The 18,723-nt window shown below is 40.0% G+C and overlaps 1 protein-coding gene across 2 annotated transcripts; it reads left to right on the top strand.

Annotated features, from left to right (window-relative positions):
* Positions 1-62: 62 nt before the first annotated feature.
* Positions 63-18,337, top strand: Phf10 (PHD finger protein 10). 2 transcript variants are annotated; one of them, XM_048354462.1, is made up of 12 exons: positions 63-209; positions 2,024-2,130; positions 4,657-4,787; positions 5,338-5,421; positions 6,259-6,392; positions 6,483-6,632; positions 7,254-7,363; positions 9,225-9,378; positions 11,822-11,977; positions 16,424-16,532; positions 16,802-16,990; positions 18,141-18,337. In XM_048354462.1, the coding sequence occupies exons 1-12, from the start codon at positions 126-128 to the stop codon at positions 18,224-18,226; spliced, it is 1,494 nt and encodes a 497-aa protein (XP_048210419.1). In that variant the 5' UTR covers positions 63-125; the 3' UTR covers positions 18,227-18,337. The 2 variants fall into 2 exon arrangements, with proteins under 2 accessions (XP_048210419.1, XP_048210420.1); XM_048354463.1 differs by having other exon boundaries at positions 103-209; positions 5,344-5,421.
* The last annotated feature ends 386 nt before the right edge of the window (positions 18,338-18,723 follow it).

Raw genomic sequence — 18,723 nt, 5'->3', positions numbered from 1 at the left:
CGGAGGGGGCGGGGCCGGGGCGCCGGGCGGCCCGCGCGGCGGCGGCGGCGGGGGCGGCGGGGGCGGCGGCGGCCGGGACCAGGAGGCGGCGGCGGCGGCGGCGACGACGCGGGGCGCTGGGGCTCATGGCGGCGGCCGGGCCCGGGGCGGCGCTGTCCCCGCGGCCGTGCGACAGCGACCCGGCCACCCCCGGAGCGCAGTCCCCGAAGGTGAGCGGGACGGCGGCCCGCGGGGGGCCGGGCGGGCCGAGGGGCCGCCGGGAGCAACAAGTGTGGCGGCCCCGCGGCGCGGGAGGCCCGGGCTGACCCAAGTGCGTGCCCAGCGGTGGCCGGAGAGGCGGAGGCTGGCCGGCGGGGCCGCGGCCCGGCTCGGACCCGGGCCCCGAGCTCCGCGGAGCCCCCGGTCAGCCCAGCCCCGGCCGCGGAGGCTGCGAGGGGACGCTGACTTCTGGAAACTTTGGCGGCTGCGGTGGCGGTCCGGGCCTCCCCCGCCGGGCCGTTCGCGCCCGGGCCCGGGGTCTCCGGCCGGCCGTCCCTCGGGCCCGTGCGGGGACCCCGGAGCCCCGCGGCGGGGCGAGAGGGCGGGGACGCGCCCGGTCCCCGGCGGGATGCGGTTTCCTGCACTCGGGCGCCCCGAGCCGCCGCGGATCACCTCTGAAGGTTGGCCCCGGCCTGGTGTGTGGTGGGAGGGCGCCGAGGGGTCGCCCAGCCCTTGGTCACTGCCCTTCTGGTCCGTACGCGTGGCCTAGAGTTTGTCCTAGGAGTTGAAATGTTGATTACCGCGCTCGCGGCTGTTGGGAGTGCCCCAGTTTTTTAACCCAAAGGAAAGGTGAAGTTGACATAGAAGTAGTACCTAAACTGCTCACAAGCGGTTAGGATGAAAAATGAGATACCTGGGTGTTTACAATGTCATCTGTGAAGATTGAGTAAGAAGCATTGTCCTTTGATACCTACCAATAACATTACTAGAAAAACAGATTTGACATAGGCTGTTCTCCCGCTCTTACTCGGCTAAAAGTCCTGAAAGGAATATTCCTGTTTAATTTATCAGAGGTGGAAAAGGGAATGTTTTGGGGCTTGAATCTGGAAGAAAGTCTTGGTAGATTCCTTGGAACTGGAGACAGTTGAGGTTCTTATTACCATAATCATAGCTTTAAGAGCGATCAGAAAGTTATTTCCTAGACCTCGCTGTACATGATTTTCACTTAGCTAATTTGTTGTTTGCATTCGTGTAACGTGGACATTGTTTTGGTCCTACTTTTTCACGTGAGAAGCCCAGGGAGAAGAGTCACGCAGACGCAGTGCCTGGTCAGTTGCCAGGAAGACTGGCTAGACAGACCACTCCTGATCCCTCTTAACTCTCTTTTTCAGGCTTAGTTTCCTTTAGTATGTGCCAGGAAGAGGACATTGATACTCAGCCGACTTGTGCTAGTATCAGGATCTACATAACCTTGACTTAAAAGAAGGGCCAATATATGTAAATGAGTTTTGCAATATCTGATACCTTATTTATTCCCTTCGAGGAAAAGTGAGACAGCCTTGATGTACTTATCACATAAAGAATAGACTTCATTAACAGTATGTATAAGGGATATTTATTTTTGTGGTGTGTATTGTTACAACTGGATGGCCCTTGCCAGAGTATATTTTTTTACTGCATTATTGATATGGAAGGAAAATAATTTTATTCAAAGTTTTAGGAGTTCACTAGAAGTTTTAAGTGTTTATTAAAGTTTTAGGTGTTGATTAGTTTCAGTAAGAGTGAAAGCAGACTTGGATTTTCAGCTTAATTGAAAATTTTCTTAGTTTATTTAAAGTGAAAAGTATTTCAGTCAGACGGTCTTGCTTATGTCATATTTTCTTTGTTTCTTTAATTTTAACAAAGGTTCAAATTTTTATAACTTAACTATCCTTTGTAACCCTCTGTGGGACTTTTGGCAAATTTCGGAGGTACATAACCGTTTTTTTTCTTGTTTATTCTTATTTCTCTAACTATGATTATTTTTGAATCTTTAAATGCATAGGATGATAATGAAGAGAATTCAAATGATGGGACTCAGCCTTCCAAAAGAAGGCGGATGGGCTCAGGAGACAGCTCTAGAAGTTGTGAAACGTCAAGTCAAGATCTTGGGTATTGTTATTTTACTGCTTAGTAATATTTTTTGTGGTTTGTTTCTCTTTTCTGCATTAGCTGTCTCCTCTTTTGCCTCCCTCTGGCCTGGCAAAGGCATTTATTAAAAGTTGTAGACTTCCCATTTTATAATGTGACACTAAAATAGGTATTGCTATTAAATTTTGCTTAAAAATTATAATAAGATACATAAGTACTTAAAATTTGCCATCTTAATGCTTTTTTCAAAATTGGCATTCATATTCACAGAGTTAGTTTACATTAGTTTAGATTCACAGGTATCACTGTTATCACCATCCATTTCTAAAACTTTCATGCTCCCTTAAACTCCACAATGAAGCAGCAGCTACCTTTCTTCCTCTAACCTCTGGCAACCACTTTTCTGCTGCCATCTCTAAGTTTGATAATCTCCTGTAACTTGAGATCCATGGTCTTTGCTCTTTTAAAACCTGGTTTATCCATGTTAGAGCATGTGTTAGAATTTTCCTTTATAAACCTGAAAACTATTCAGTTGTATTTATAAACCACATTTTGTCTGTTTATGTGTTGATAGGTTATTTGGACTGTTTTCACTTTTTGGTTGAGTGAATAATGCTTCAGTGAACATTGTCAGACTAGGGATGTTTAACTAGAAGTAGAATTATATGCTAATCTGTTTTCTTCTTCTTTTCTTTTTTTTTTTTTTTTTGCTCCCCTGGGATACTGAGGATTGACCTCAGGGCTCTGTGTTTTCTAGGCAGGGGCTCTATCACTTGAGCCATGCTCCCAGATCTTTGGTTTAGGGGTTTGTTTTTTTTAACCAGATAGGGTCATTTTGCTTTTGTCTTTGACTGGCCTTACCCCTTGTTCCTCCTCTCACTTTCTAAATAGCTGGGATTTAATTTTTGGAGGAACCTCTAAACTTTCCCACAGCATCTGTATAATTTTGCATTTCTACCAGCAATGCTCAAAAAGTTGCAATTTCTTTGCACCTTGCAATTTAACTTTTGAGAATGATTTGATAATGGGCATCCTATAAAGCGGTCTTCGGTCTTACTGTGCTTTTGACTTGCATATCTGTAATGCCCAGTGAGTTGAGTCAGTTTTTTCATGAGGCCATTTGTATCTTTGGAGAAATTCTGTTCTAATTATTTACTTATTTTTTGTTTCATTTTTGTTGTTGAGTTATGAGCTCAGTATATATTTTATATATTTCCTTGTTAGGTATGTGGTTTATAAATCTTTTCTCCCATTCTATAGATTGCCTTTTACTATTGATAGTTTTCTTTGATACACTTTTTGATGAACCCAAATCATCTACTTTTTTCTTTTGTCATTTATTTTCCAAAAACTCATTGCCAGATCAGTTTTGATAGCTCTTATATTTAGGTTGTTGATTGATTGTGAGTTAATTTTTTTTTTTTTTTTTTTGGCCAGTCCTGGGCCTTGGACTCAGGGCCTGAGCACTGTCCCTGGCTTCTTCCCGCTCAAGGCTAGCACTCTGCCACTTGAGCCACAGCGCCGCTTCTGGCCGTTTTCTGTATCTGTGGTGCTGGGGAATCGAACCTAGGGCCGCGTGTATCCGAGGCAGGCACTCTTGCCACTAGGCTATATCCCCAGCCCGATTGTGAGTTAATTTTATATGAGTTGTGGATATGAGTTAAAGGCTCAGTTCTGTTCTTTTTTTTTTTTTGGCCAGTCCTGGGCCTTGGACTCAGGGCCTGAGCACCATCCCTGGCTTCTTCCTGCTCAAGGCTAGCACTCTGCCACCTGAGCCACAGCGCCCCTTCTGGCCGTTTTCCATATATGTGGTGCTGGGGAATCGAACCGAGAGCTTCATGTGTAGGAGGCAAGTGCTCTTGCCACTAGGCCATATTCCCAGCCGCTCAGTTCCATTCTTAATGTTCACAGTTTTCCAGCTCTAGCTAGATGACTAAGTACATAAAAAATTACCACCTTCTAGAGTTTTTAATGTAGATGTTAGATTGGCCCAGGTCTTGGCATATGTATTTTTTGTTTCTCAGGATTGTGACTGAATACAATGCGCCAGAACTGTCAAAACTAACTCTATCCTTCGCTTCTAGTTTCTGGGAATGTATAGAGAATAATTATAGATATGTACTCATATAACTAGTATTTATATATAAAATAGAAAATCCAGTTCATTTCGAAAGAAGTTTCTAGAGCTTTGCTTTCTGGTCTGTTCATGACTCATTGAGCAGCAGACAGGAATCCAAAGTTGTTGGTAATACACCTTTCAGAGCTGGTGTCACTGTCTCTGCTCTCTTTGGTCATTTAGGCTTGTTCCTAGCAGTTCCTAACAGTTGTGAGTCTTGGTTCTTTGTAGTGTACAAAAATGTTTGCAATGTCTTATTTGATGTGGTATTCCAGATGACTGTTTCTCTACCTTCTACCTGTTTTATGATCCTTGATAGCACAAAGTCACAATAATTTAAATACTTACAATAGTTTTCAAAATGTCCTAAAAAATAAACATAATTAAAATTTAAAGCCACATTTAGGTATAATATGTATTTCTGTGCTTAGCTTTAGTTACTATCCAGCAGAAAATTTGATAGAGTACAAATGGCCACCTGATGAAACAGGAGAATACTATATGCTTCAAGAACAAGTCAGTGAATATTTGGGTGTGACCTCCTTTAAACGGAAGTATCCAGGTACTTAAGACTGAGTTATGTAATAGATTACATCTAGCTTGTAACTGTAGAACGTTGACTCCAAATTCTTGGTTATTAATTATTTATAGTAGATTTTATATATTTGTGCTTGCTGATCTAACTTTGCTACAATCATACCATATCTCTCTCCACTGTGGATATATTTTATGTCTGAAGAACTAATTTAAACACAGAAAAAGATGACTTTCCTGGAAGAAGTTTTAGGGGAAAGAAATATCACTTTATAGTCAGTGTTAGATTCTTTACCCTTGCCTCCTTATCTCAGGAGATAGCAGCAATTCCTGTCTGAATTTAAGAAAGGCGAATCTTGATAAACTTGTTTCAGCTATTGTATATATATGTTACTTTGTATTATTCCATTTCCAATTTCAACTTTTACTTTGCCAACATAAGATTTTTTTAATAAAATTCCCTTAATACTTTAAATGTATAAGTAATTTTTAAAATCATTTTTAAAGTGTTTAAAAAGTTTTACAAACTACATCATGTTTCACTGCTTTTTATAGTGTGTTCTGTTCTTTTTTTGGAGATTTAGAGCGACGAGATTTGTCACATAAGGAGAAACTGTACCTAAGAGAACTAAATGTCATTACAGAAACTCAGTGCACTCTAGGTAATAATGTTTTCAGTGTGACTTTCAACATATATATGTGATACTGGATAGGTATCTCCTTTCCTAAAATATTTTACAAAATTAACAAACTACTTAAGGGCTAAATTATTTACTTCATTTTTTTTTTTTTTTGCCAGTCCTGGGCCTTGGACTCAGGGCCTGAGCACCATCCCTGGCTTCTTCCCGCTCAAGGCTAGCACTCTGCCACCTGAGCCACAGCGCCCCTTCTGGCCGTTTTCCATATATGTGGTGCTGGGGAATCGAACCAAGAGCTTCATGTGTAGGAGGCAAGCACTCTTGCCACTAGGCCATATTCCCAGCCCCTACTTCATTTTTGATACTTGTTAAAATGTAAAGGAGAATGAAGCTTATATTACAGCACAATATATATATTTTTTGTCCCCAGTCCTTGAGCTTCTTTTGCTCAAGTCTAATGCTCTACCACTTGAACTTAGGTTTTTATTAACTTAAAATGTATTAAAACATTTTGTTTTGGCCATTGTAAAACATTTTTTTTTTCTCATTCTGGGGCTTGAACTCAGGGGCTGGGCACTGTCCCTGAGCCTCTTTGTGCTCAAGGCTAGCACTTTACCACTTACGCCATAGACCACTTCTGGCTTTTTCTGAGTAGTTTTTGGAGATAAGAATCTCATAGACTTTTCTGTTTGGCCTTCCTTTGAACTGCAATCCTCAGATTTCAGCCTCCTGAGTAAGATTATAGGCCTGAGCCACTGGCGCCTAGCTTGTAAAATATTTTAGCAGAATTGTTTGTAAGGGGAGCTAATTATGAAAAGTGGTTTGCTCACCTTTTTTTTTCTTTTTGGGGGTCTAAAATAGGTTTAACAGCATTGCGTAGTGATGAAGTGATTGATTTAATGATAAAAGAATATCCAGCCAAGCATGCTGAATATTCTGTTATTCTACAAGAAAAAGAACGCCAGCGAATTACAGACCATTATAAAGAATATTCTGTAAGTAATTGATTTGAGTCTTTCTAGGAGTTTGAGAGACTAACATTTCTATAAAGTTATGACACTCAAACTATTATATTTTTGTTTCAGCAAATGCAACAACAAAATACTCAAAAAGTTGAAGCCAGCAAAGTGCCTGAGTATATTAAGAAAGCTGCAAAAAAAGCAGCGGAATTCAACAGCAACTTAAATCGGGAACGCATGGAAGAAAGAAGAGCTTATTTTGACTTACAGACACATGTAGGGTGACTTAATTCAGCAGTATCTGGGCTTGGTTTTTATCTTTTATTGCATTCTCTTCACTCCCTTTATTCCTGTGTGTGTGTGTGTGTGTGTGTGTGTGTGTGTGTGTGTGTGTGTGTGTGTGTGATGCCAGTTCTCTCTTCTTTTTTCCTTTAAGTTTAAAGTGATAATATTAGGGGTTTGTTTCTTTGTTTTATAAGGAGTTCTCTTTTGTTTTATAGTTGATCCTTAACTGAGTTGAGACTAATGATATGCTTCCCAAAGATGGTTGTGAGAGAACTCTGGAGTTCATTCATTCCATTTTCACAGGAACCACATGAGGTTTGAGTAGCACTGCTTCATTTCATAGGGCAGGAAGTTGAGCTTTAGAGAGGTTTTGTAAGACACACAGATCACACCACTGTTACCCATGAGCCAGAGATGCACCACCTATTCTCAGAAATTGCTTGTGGTGCAGAGGTTGCCAAAACTCATGTGTATACTTGGAGTTCCCCAGCTGTCCCTTCGATTACAGGCTTCAGAGTCACTTGACTTCTAGCTCTTTGGGGGCTGGGGGACAAATGCCACAGGTCCTAAGTTCCTAGTATGGAGTCAACTCATGTCTCTTTGTGTAAACAGGTCATCCAGGTGCCTCAAGGGAAGTACAAAGTGTTGCCGACAGATCGAACAAAGGTCAGTTCTTACCCCGTGGCTCTCATCCCAGGACAGTTCCAGGAGTATTATAAGAGGTATTTAGTTGTTTCTGTTATCATTGATATGGGAGCCAGTTGGGTTTATTAGTGAGGCTCATGCTCTGTGGGTGGGATCTGTCAGCGTTCTTCTCCTTGGGTTCTGTGGTAAAGCGCACCTTTCAACTAGGACACGACTGCCTTGTTTGCTCATGAGCAAGACATGTCCATGTCTCTGCCCACCTCTTGGGTTTGTCACACAGAGATCCACCATGCAGCAGCAGTACTGGTGACATTTGGTGCTTCAGATTCACTCGTCAGATTCTGAATTTCAGTGATGCTCACAGTGGGTATGGAGTAGAGATGAGATATGCTGACTGCCTGAGAGGTAGTGAGAGAAGGATTGGAGCAGCCACCAGGTACTGTGGGTACCCTCTCAGGTTACCCCTGCCCTGGCTGCTTCCTTCAGTCTGCTTCATGCCCACCAGCTCCCTAGCTACGTTTTCCAACCTCACTATAGCCAAAACAAAGCTAAGCAAAACACTCAAAACAGGAGTAATAGATTCTTCTTACTCCAATACAGCTCTTCTTCCTTCAGCGTTAAACCTTAACCTAGAGGTGCATTTTCTTGGAATAGATGATATTATTTAGGGAATAGAACTTAAAATGGAATTAGACTCATACTTACTATTTGAAAGTCAAATTTAAGTCATGGCAGAAGTTTTAGTTGTTTTTTTGGGGGGGGTAGGTGTTGTTGGCCAAAACATGATTAACATTTGTATGCCAGTCCACTCACCCCTTTTGCTTTTTGGTGTGATGCCTTGGTTGAAGGAGATGGTGGTCCCAGAGCCCCCTGGAGTAACAATTCCCCTGAGGATGAGGTGGGGACGCCCCTCCCACACAGTGGGCTGCGTGCCTTTGGACCTGGGGGAAAGAGTTGTCAGTCTAACTTCAGATGGTAAACATATTTCACAAATGGTTTAACATAATTTTCAAACTTATTTATTAAATTATGTCTTAAGTAATATCCCAGGTCCATCATACACAATGTGATTTATGTGCATGGAGGTATTTAATACTCCTGTCATTTCTGTGAGGTACACTGTGACTATTCCAGTTTTACAAGTGTAGGAGGTCCAGCACAAGAAGTCAGTCCTTGACAGAATGATGGAAATCAGTGGGGAGCCAAGGGCTAGGATTTATGTATTGTTGTTCTCTTACTGTGGTTTTACCCTATCTGTTAGGAAAACCTTTAATGGCTTGAGGGTAAAGGGAAGAAACGTTACCTATTTTTGTTTTTGTTATTTTGAGTCAGGGTCTTACCATATAGTTCAGGCTGGCCTTGAACTTGAGATCCTTTTGCCTTAGTCTTCCAAGTATTGGGATTCTAGGCATATGCTACCATGCCCAGCTGAGACATTTTTTGATGAAAAGATCCAGATGTCTATTCTGCATTAATCAGTTAGTGAAAAATCATTAAAGGTCCTTTATTGACTATCTCTAGTTGATGACCAAAATGAAAAGTCACCTCTAAGCCTGGTGAGTACACACGCCTGTAGTCCCAGCTACTAGAAGTGGAGACAGGGAGATTATGGTTTGAGGCCAGCCTGGGCGAAAGTTAGCAAAATCAAAGTCTGTGTGCTGGTGGACATAGGTGTAATCCCATGCACTTGGGAGGTGGAGGGAAAAGGATTAGATCTGAGGCTAGCTTAGATAAAAGGGTAATATTTTTGGAAAAACAAACTAAGGGCAAAAGAACTAGGCTCAAGCAGAGTCCCCAGAGTTCAGTCCCTAATATAGCTCCCCCCAACACATACATGCATATGTACACACATTCACTTTTCAAAAGTATTTGGGAGAAGTTTAGGTTATTTTTGCATATTTAATAATAAGAATAAGTGAAAGTAATCTCTCAATTTAGGTACTCTCCAGATGAGCTGCGATATTTGCCATTAAACACAGCCCTGTACGAGCCCCCCCTGGACCCCGAGCTCCCTGCACTAGATAGCGATGGTGACTCTGATGACGCTGAAGATGGTCGAGGTGATGAGAAGAGGAAAAACAGAGGCACTTCGGTAGGAATGTGTATCTTTAACAAGAAATCATTTCTTCCCTCTTGTTGCTTGTTGATTTCCTTCCTAGGGTGTGAAGTTATACTGTTACCACACTTTGCAAAGTACAGCTCATATAATTCCCAGAAAGCTTTGTAGAAAAATGTGCATATGATGTGTGTTGATAACAATCAGCTGTTCATGGCCTCTGGTAAATTTTGCATTAAAATTATTGTTGCTGTTTGCCAGTGACTCACACTGGCTCTCACTCCGCTATTCCTAGCTGCTCAAGAGTCTGAGATCTGAGGACCACTGTTCAAAACCAGTCTGAACCAGAAAGTCTCCAGTTAATGAGCAAAAAGTTCAGACCCTGGATTGGTAGAAGACTCGAGTGCTATTTTCCTGGACTTCACAGCTGAATTTTACATCATGAGCTGGGAACTGGTGATTCATGCCTGTAATCCTAGCTACCTCAAGGAGGCTGAGATCTGAGCATTGTAGTTTGAAGCCAATTGGGCAGGATAGTGTGAGACTCTTATTTTCAATTAAGCAGCAAAAAGCCAGAAGTAAAGCTTTGACTAAAATGGTAGAGCTCTAGCAGACTTGAGCAAAAAAAGCTCAGTGACAGCTCTCAGGCCCTAAGTTCAAACTCAGGATCCACATACAAAAATAAAAAGTCATTCTTTAGTAAACAAGATAGGCAAGGTACAGCTTAAAATATTGAACAAGACAGACTTTGATCTTTCGCTATAGAGAAATGTATTTTTCTTACTCTGCAGGGGCATGTTAGTTTGTTCCCATAGGCTTCCTACAATAAAGCGTTGCATTTATTCATATACTGTACTGTTTGTTTTTCCTGCATGGCTTTTTTATAGTAAAATGCTCTTGAAGATAATGGAAAGTTACTGATTCGGTATGAGGGAAAAGGGCAGCCCTGTTGTGGTTTAGGGTGATGGCTTTCTTTAGAAATGTATTGACCAATGCTGGGTACTGGTGGCTTACACCCGTAATCCTAGCTACTCAGGAGGCTGACATCTGAGGATATTGGTTAAAAACCAGCCTGGGGAAGGGAAATCCGTGAAACGCTTATTTCTAGTTAACCACCAGAACACTGGAAGTGGCTCTGTGGATCAAAGTGGTGAACTGCTATACTTGAGCAAAAATTGCTCAGAGAGAGCATTCAGGCCCCAAGTTTAAAAAAAAAAAAAAAGACCAAAACAGTATTGGCTAATATCCATCTTAAAATTCACATTATAGTTAACTGGAACCTGAAAACATACCATCGAGTGCTGTTATATTTCTTTGTCATCAACAGCTTCTATCCTATGCATGTTACATGACATGATGTGTTGTTTAAGGCCAGAAGTGGTAATCATATCCTGTTGGTTGCTAGAAGTGGAACTGTGTGAGGCCAGGCAAAACACTATTCTCAAAAGAGAGCAAGTCATTTGACAGTACATCAAGAATTTTAACTTCACAGAATTTGACCTACCAAATTTGCTAAGATAATTTATCCCAAGGACTTTAATTAGTCAGATTCTGGAAAAACTGAATTAGAAAAAAAATGTTGTTAACAATATTTTTTTCTAATTGGGAAATTAAAAATCTCATCCAGAGTAGATGAAAATTCAGTAGAAAGTTCAAAGAGTAGTTAATGATTGGAGAAAATGCCTGTGTGCACACATACAGTATAATCGTTTTGTGTTTTAGAAACAGTGCATTTATTTCTGGGTTGGGAATATGAGAGAGATCTTGGACATCTGCAGAATAGAACAGCACAGCCAGAAAAGCAGCGGAGGGAGGGTCCACACCTAGTGTTGGCTACTGGTGTTTATGAGGCAGCAATAGATAGTTTAATTTTTTTCCCTTGCATATTTTCTGATTAAGAATATATTGTTCACATTAGAAAATTATAAACGGGACGAAACAAATGTTGAGGTCTTAAACTTTGAACTGGTAAAATGAGTCAGATGCTGTTGTAGAAAATTGGGGATATGGTTCTGCATAGTCTTAACATAAACCGATTTGTATTTGAAAGATCTTAGTAGTCTTCAATGAAAATGGTCCCTTATTTGTACTAATAATATAAAACAAATAAACCTTGTTGTGCTCTGAGTGCTGAGTACAGCTTAGTGGTGGTGAAGCTCTGTGTTGAAGCTGTGTGGCATGGTAGTGGCTGAAGTTGATAGTTCCATTCTTGTGAAGTCTGAAAACAGCTCATGATGGCATTGATTGACAGAAATGGAATTGGCTTAATAAGTAACTTGTCATGTTAACTTTAGTTTCCACTGGAAACAAGAGTTACACATTGCTTATAATTAGATTTGATAATTAATATTTGTCATAATTAGCATAGTTACAACTTTCAAAGGAACTAAAAATTTCAAAATGTTTTCTTTAGTTTTAAAAATTCAGAATCAGGTCTCTCTCAATGCTAAGAACCTCCTTTTTGCCTCCTGTGCTGTAGGACAGCTCCTCGGGCAACGTGTCTGAAGGGGACAGCCCTCCTGACAGCCAGGAGGACTCCTTCCCAGGAAGACCAAAGTCAAAAGACAAAGCGGCCACTCCACGAAAAGAGGGCTCCAAACGCTCTGTACTGTCCAAATCAGTTCCTGGGTACAAGGTAGAAGAAAAAAGCCCCTGACTCAGCTTCCTTACTGACCAGCTTCTCTCCCTGACACATGTTAACTCTGAACCTCACGACTGGAGCTCCTGCTTGCTGTACCTCACTTGCTATCCTGTGGTGTGCACCTGTCCACTGCTTTCTTTTTGCTTTTTTTCCCCTTGGTGGCTTTCCTGTCACTTTTGGCTATGGTTTAGCTACTGTTTTCTGTAAATGTAAAATTTATGAGTCTTTTTTTCCTCTCCAATAATAGCCAGGCAATTTGGAGTTTTTAAAAACGTTTATTTCAAGGCAGAACTTGATACTTCAAAAAAAAAAATTTTTTTTTAAAAAAATATCCTAGCAGTTGGTGGAGCAAGACCTACTGAGTTGTAAAGAAGGGGTAGATGTACTGTCATTAAGTTGAATTTCAGTAGTGTCTTGTTAGGAAGATTTGATTTTAATATAATGATGGCTTTATCACTGTGCCACATTCAGCTAACTATGGGGTAGAAAGTATGAAACCTTTTTATTTCCATTGTAGTGTTAGCAGAACCTTGGCAAATATCTGGCATCTTTCTGTATTGAGGACTGGGACATATTTGGCTTTTGGCTCTGGGTATTGTCAGTAAGGTTTTCTGCAACTATTATTTCCTGTCTGCTCTTCTCCTTTAAGAAGTTGGGTAACCCTTAGCATCTTTATTATTTTGTAGGGATGTACGAATCTCCCAGAAAGAACAGAATTCCTGCAGTTTGATGTTTTGGATGGTGGTAGTAAAAGATGCAGTTCCTTTGGTCTGGAATGTAGTAGAATATGAACTCTAGTGTGACTGTGAGGTATATTTAAGGAAGGTTTTAGGTAAAGTGATGAGAAAACATTGCCATGTGGAAGTGTGTCAGGGTTTTCACTGTGGTAAATGACCCACAAGAACAGTTGGTTGCCTAGCATATATAAGCTCTGGGTTTTATCCCCAGTACTTCCTACCCCACCTCCCCACCCAAAAGAAACAAAAACAAAAAAAGCAGCAAGCTGAAGTGAGCTGTTAACCCTTGTCCCGTCACCCTACCTGAGCGCTTTCTAGCAGTTAGAATTCTATAATCTTTTTAACCCTGAAGTTAAAAAAGAGAAAATAAGAATGTTCCATACCTTGTTTGAAAGTATCTATATGTAATCAATTTTAAAAACACATGTTTTTCGCAGGCCTTGGCAGCAGGTTTAAGCTTCAATCAGATGGTTGCTTTCTGGGGCGGCTTCAGTGGGCCGCAGCAGGATGTGACTTTTACACACAGTGTATCTGAGTTTTTTAAACTAGAGATGTAAGTTAATGCATAATATCAAAAGCAAATGAACTCCAAAGATTAAGTTTCAGAAACATTGTGGTTATCTAGGAGCTCCGACTGGAGGCTGTAGCTTTAAGCACACAGCCTGTCGGCTCCCCAGTGCTGATGGCTTGTTTGATCATGGGTTAAAAAATTAGAGTATGGAAGTGGATGTTTTAACACAGGCTGAAAATGGAAAACTGTCCACATTATCATTGATTTAATAAATCATATAGATTAGCCTCATAGTACTCAAAGGAGTGTAATATGCAAAATAAGCATTTTGTATCTCCTGTGAACATTTTTAGTACCTAAAAATGTTTCGGGTATTTCAGAGATGAGAACAACCAGTATCTAGACATTATATATTAATGTGAACATGATTATTGAACGTTATCCTCTATAAATAGTATTAATAAGCCAAGATGTGCCTAAACATTTGGGTACTTCAAGCGGAAGCTCATATATATATATACATGGTCACAAACATACACGTTTAAAATATGACAAATAAGAGAAATGATAATGTATCTGCTGTCTTGCTTAATGAGATTGAATAGCACTTGCCCTTAATTTGTAGGACAGAATCGTTTAGGTTACATTAACCTGACATTAAAGCATAATAGTTAAGATTCAGGCCTATAAATGTGTATTTATAATCTATACTACATTAGTGTTAACATGAAGGTCTCACTTATCTTTGGCTCTCTTTCAAGAAGAAAAGTGTACTATGGGCTTTTTATTTGAGATACATGGACTGTTGGGATGATTATTTTAGTTTTGTCATCAATGAAACTTTGATGTTGTTGGAAGTAGAACATAGTGTCTCAGTCAGAGCAGAGGGCTTTGTTCTGCCGATCTTAGGGGTCCTTCCTCCCAACACATATCCTTGGGAAGGTGGAAGCTTCGTCTTCTTCCTTAGCTGTTGCTCTGTGGGTTCCTAAGTGCAGGCTCTGGCTTCTTAGGTAGCTCAGATACTAAGTCAGCAACATGCTTCTTTTGAACTGTATCATTGCAGACAATGCTCCAATGCTCTTTCCCCTTCTTTTCTGTTCCTCCTCTTTCTCCTGTACATGTCCATTTCCCCTTTATTTTTCATCTGTCTCATTTTTTTCTTCTATTTTCTTTTTATCTGTCTTTTCCTTTTCTGTTTGTATACGTCCACCACCTCTTCCCTTCTCCATGTCCTCTTTTTCCATCTTTCTTCCTTCTACATCTCTCCTCATTTCTCTCTTCCTTGTTTCTTCTCTTCCTCTCTTTCCTGATTCTTCTCTTCCATCTTTTCCTCTTTTCAACAAGATGAAGACTTTTGGGTAAGAAAATTTTTAAATGGTTTAGCAAAAACATTGTGATCTGAGCTTAAAAGTAAACCTAGAACTTCTTAGTGTCCTTTTTATCATAGACATTTGTGTGTATTTTAATAATTGTAGACCTTGGATATAGGGTAACTGGCTTTGTGTTATTTCTTTTGGGTTTTGCTTTGTGAAGGGTCTCCTTTTAGGATTTAATATTGTGTAGTTACTTCTCTGACTTTGGTGAAAGGTATTAAGAGTACTTAGTACTGGCATAGGCCAGGATCTAACTTAAACTACAAGTATTAATATCTTTTACATTTAGCACAGGTACCATAACCCAAAGAGATTTCTTAGTTCTTGTGGATTGAGGGGTAGCCTTTCTGCTGTTTATTACAACAGTTACAAATTTGGTCCAAACTGAATCAGATGTGGATCACAGAAGTGCCCTTCCTAGCAATGTTTTATTGCGATGGAGGAATATACAGAATTGTATGTTTAGGGTGTCATAGTAACAGCAGAGTTAACATTAGGTTTGAGAAAATTGGGGAGCAGGGTATAAACATACACACATAGGAAATACAGAATAGTTAATGGTGACATTTATATGTTTGTTTAATTTCCATAATATTTATTATTTTGTAGAGACATTTGTGATTGTTTGTTTTTATCATATTTATGTATAAGGTTGACTTTTTAAAAAAAAATAAATAAGCCAAAATTGTTTTTGAATGCCTCTGTCATCTTTTGCAAAGAAAAATTACAAAAGAAACTTACTAACAAATTCTTTAGGTCAAAGAGGTTATGAAAATGTGTTAGTGGGACCTTTTAGGGTTAGAATACTTTCCCGCAGTTTGAGTTTTAGCTCCCTTTTTGGTGTAGTGACTTAGAAGGGGGCTGTATCAGATGCACATGGCTTTATAAAGCAAAAATATAACAAGTGTATGTAGAATCTCCTCTCTCCAAGTTTATTTTACATTCCTCTGTCCCATCTCATCCTTGTTCCACTTGTTCTTCCTTTCCCTACCAGGTGTTACACATACCTGTAGCACGGGTGAGCCTCACTCTGTAGTCAAAGTTGTGATAAGCTCAAGATGGCCCCCTTCCTCTGGTAAACTGAGGTGTAAGGAGCCTTTTACATTGTCCTCTTCCACGTAGTGCCAAGTATGTTTGCAGCCCCAGTGTATGTTCTTAAACTGGAAGACTGATATTTAGAATACGAGTGTTCATGTTTTTTTTTTCTGACTAGTATTTTTAAATCTGAAAACCCCCTTTTCCTTTTTACAATGTTTATATCATAGTGGATGCTTTTGTCCTTTAGTTTATTCTAATTTGCTAGATACTCAGTGACAATAATGCAACTCAGTTTTACACACACACGTATGAGACATTTTCATTCAAAGATGTTAAAACATTTTTAAGCTTGGATTTTTAGAGGTCTAGTTCTACATCCTTGGAAAGCACCAGTTTTTAAAGAAAGTTTAATATATATATATAATCTGCTTAAAACTGAGTTTTAATATCTTATATTTGGTACTTTTATTTTCTCTTAATGAATAGTGACCCTTTGACATTGTAATTCTTCTTGTTTTACACAGATCTGAGCTGTGCATGTAGCTAATATAGAGTTCTGTATTATAACATGAGATCATGTTGTTTACTAAATGAAATCTAAGGCTTTCCTCAGTAGGCCCTTTTATGTTGTAAGCAGACTCTTGCCTAGTTGTGTCTTTCACAAAGGTTTTCATTAGCAAGTTACCAAAAGTAAAGATAAGGTGACCCAGTAACAGAATTCCTTTTGAACCCATAGTAAGCTCTTCTGGCATGAATTTATAGCCCTCTTCTACCCTTCCAGCCAAAGGTCATTCCAAATGCTCTATGTGGAATTTGTCTGAAGGGTAAGGAGTCCAACAAGAAAGGAAAGGCTGAATCACTTATACACTGCTCCCAGTGTGAGAACAGTGGTAAGTACAGAGATATCTCCTTGAGATTTTAACCCACTCTTTGTTGCTTCAAAAACTAGGATTTATTGTCAGCTAGGTTCTGCAAAGAATCATCAGTTATATAGGGCAACTTGTGTAAAGTCCATGTATTTTCTTCAACAGTGTATTTTATTTCTTTGGTTATTAAGCATTCTAGCCATTCTTGGGAAAACCTAAAAAGAAAGCCAGTATTTGATATGCCATATTAAAAGTTCTCTTGTGAAATACTACTAATGTTGGTTTTGATTTAGGCCATCCTTCTTGCTTGGACATGACCATGGAGCTTGTTTCTATGATTAAGACCTACCCATGGCAGTGTATGGAATGTAAGACATGCATTATATGTGGACAGCCCCACCACGAAGAAGAAATGATGTTCTGTGATGTGTGTGACAGAGGTTATCATACTTTTTGTGTGGGCCTTGGTGCTATTCCATCAGGTAAAGATTCTAAAAAAACAACACATTTTCTTTGTGTGATGAGGCTCTCAACATTTAGGATTGCATACATGACATGAACCCATGGTCTATATAACATACCTTTCTGTACAAACATACTGTCTTATCTTTTCATCCTTGTTAGTGCATCGAAGAACAGATAAGATGGAGAAACACCTAGGCTAGATTTTACAAGTATAGTTCCATGTATACTATGAGCTGGTGTTTTTCTTCTTGCATAGCTGAAATGAGTATTTGTTTCAGTGCTTTTAATTTGGGATGTCATCTACTTAGAAGTGACTGCTATGTCTTTTCCATGTCAGAATGTATTTTTATAAGATGAGGCAGCATAACTGGGAGCCAGTGGCTCATTGCTGTAATCCTAGCTACCCAGGAGGCTGAGATCTGAGGATCACGATGGTTCAAAGCCAGCCCAGGCAGGAAAGTCTGTGAGACTCCTCTCTCCAATTAATCACCAGAAAACCAGAAGTGGTGGCAAGTGGTAGAGGGCTAGCCTTGGGCTAAAGAGCTCAGGGATAGCACCCAGGCCCAGAGTTCAACACTCCCCCACCTCTCCTACCCCCCCCCCCCAACAAAAAAAAAATAAAAAGGCAGAATGGACATTGTAATCAAAGCAAACCACCCTACTGAACTGTTACAGAGGTAATTGTAATTTTAGAACTTATTAGCATAGTTAATACTATGTAATTCTCTAAATTATATGCATAGAACTGTTTCATTGAAGCAACTGAAAAGTCACTTAAAAGTCTGTGTAACCCAGAGCAGGACTTGAGGATGGTTTAGCAGCTGAGAAAAAGCCATGTTCAGTAACAGGTTTTGTATTAGGCTTTATGTTCCTGAGCTTTAGGAGTCATTTAACTTCAGGAAGGATTACAATACTTTTCTCAAAGTTCCAAATCATTGTGTAACATCCTTGCCTGAATTTCTCTGCACTTTACATAGCACTGGTTACCTGGTAAGGGTATATTTTTCCTTTTGGTTTAAAGAAGTCATTAGTGCTCCTCATCACCCCACACTGAAACTCCCAGAGGTTATCACCAGTGCTGGCAAGGGGCAGGCATTAAGATGGTTTAATACTCGGTCCTATGAAAATAAAATTCCACTCCGTATTAACTAACAATTTTTCTCCTAGGTCGCTGGATTTGTGACTGTTGTCAGCGAGCTCCCCCAACACCCAGGAAAGTGGGCAGAAGGGGGAAAAACAGCAAAGAGGGATAGATTTCTTTTTTTTTTTTTTACCCTAATGTTGTATTTGCACTTAAGTGGAATATTTAGTACCAGTTTATTTACATTTTCATTTTTATGCCAATAAAAGATTTCTGAAATCAATGATGGGTTTAAAATCTGCAAGTTGATTTATTTCATTGTTAAGTTATTCTTATCTTAGAAACTAAGTGCAGGTACAGAAATGGTTCATTTTCAAAATGATTGTTTTGGCGAGTCCTGGGGCTTGAAAAATTCAGGGTCTGGGCACTAGCACTCTACCACTTGAGCCGCAGCGCCATTTCTGGCCTTTTCTGTTTATGTAGTACTGAGGAATTGATTGAACCCAGGCTTCACACATGCAAGGCAAGCACTCTACCACTAAGCCACATTTCCCAGCCCTAAAAGATTTTTTTTTTGTATCACTGTTTTGGCTTTCTCCAAAAACTACTGAAACAGTAATTTAATTTGCAAGACTTTATTCCACCATGAATAAGAGTGTTAGATTATAT

The sequence above is a fragment of the Perognathus longimembris genome, chromosome 9, assembly GCF_023159225.1.
Source record: "Perognathus longimembris pacificus isolate PPM17 chromosome 9, ASM2315922v1, whole genome shotgun sequence".
Lineage (NCBI taxonomy): Eukaryota > Metazoa > Chordata > Mammalia > Rodentia > Heteromyidae > Perognathus > Perognathus longimembris.
This window is presented reverse-complemented; position numbering and strand designations above follow the sequence as displayed.

Excerpts from the sequence above, each read along its gene's own strand:
- Phf10 (XM_048354462.1), top strand. The coding sequence starts at position 126 with ATGGCGGCGGCCGGGCCCGGGGCGGCGCTGTCCCCGCGGCCGTGCGAC. Across the intron at positions 2,131-4,656 it reads ACGTCAAGTCAAGATCTTGG|CTTTAGTTACTATCCAGCAG; the intron begins GTATTGTTATTT and ends TTCTGTGCTTAG. Across the intron at positions 5,422-6,258 it reads AGAAACTCAGTGCACTCTAG|GTTTAACAGCATTGCGTAGT; the intron begins GTAATAATGTTT and ends GGTCTAAAATAG.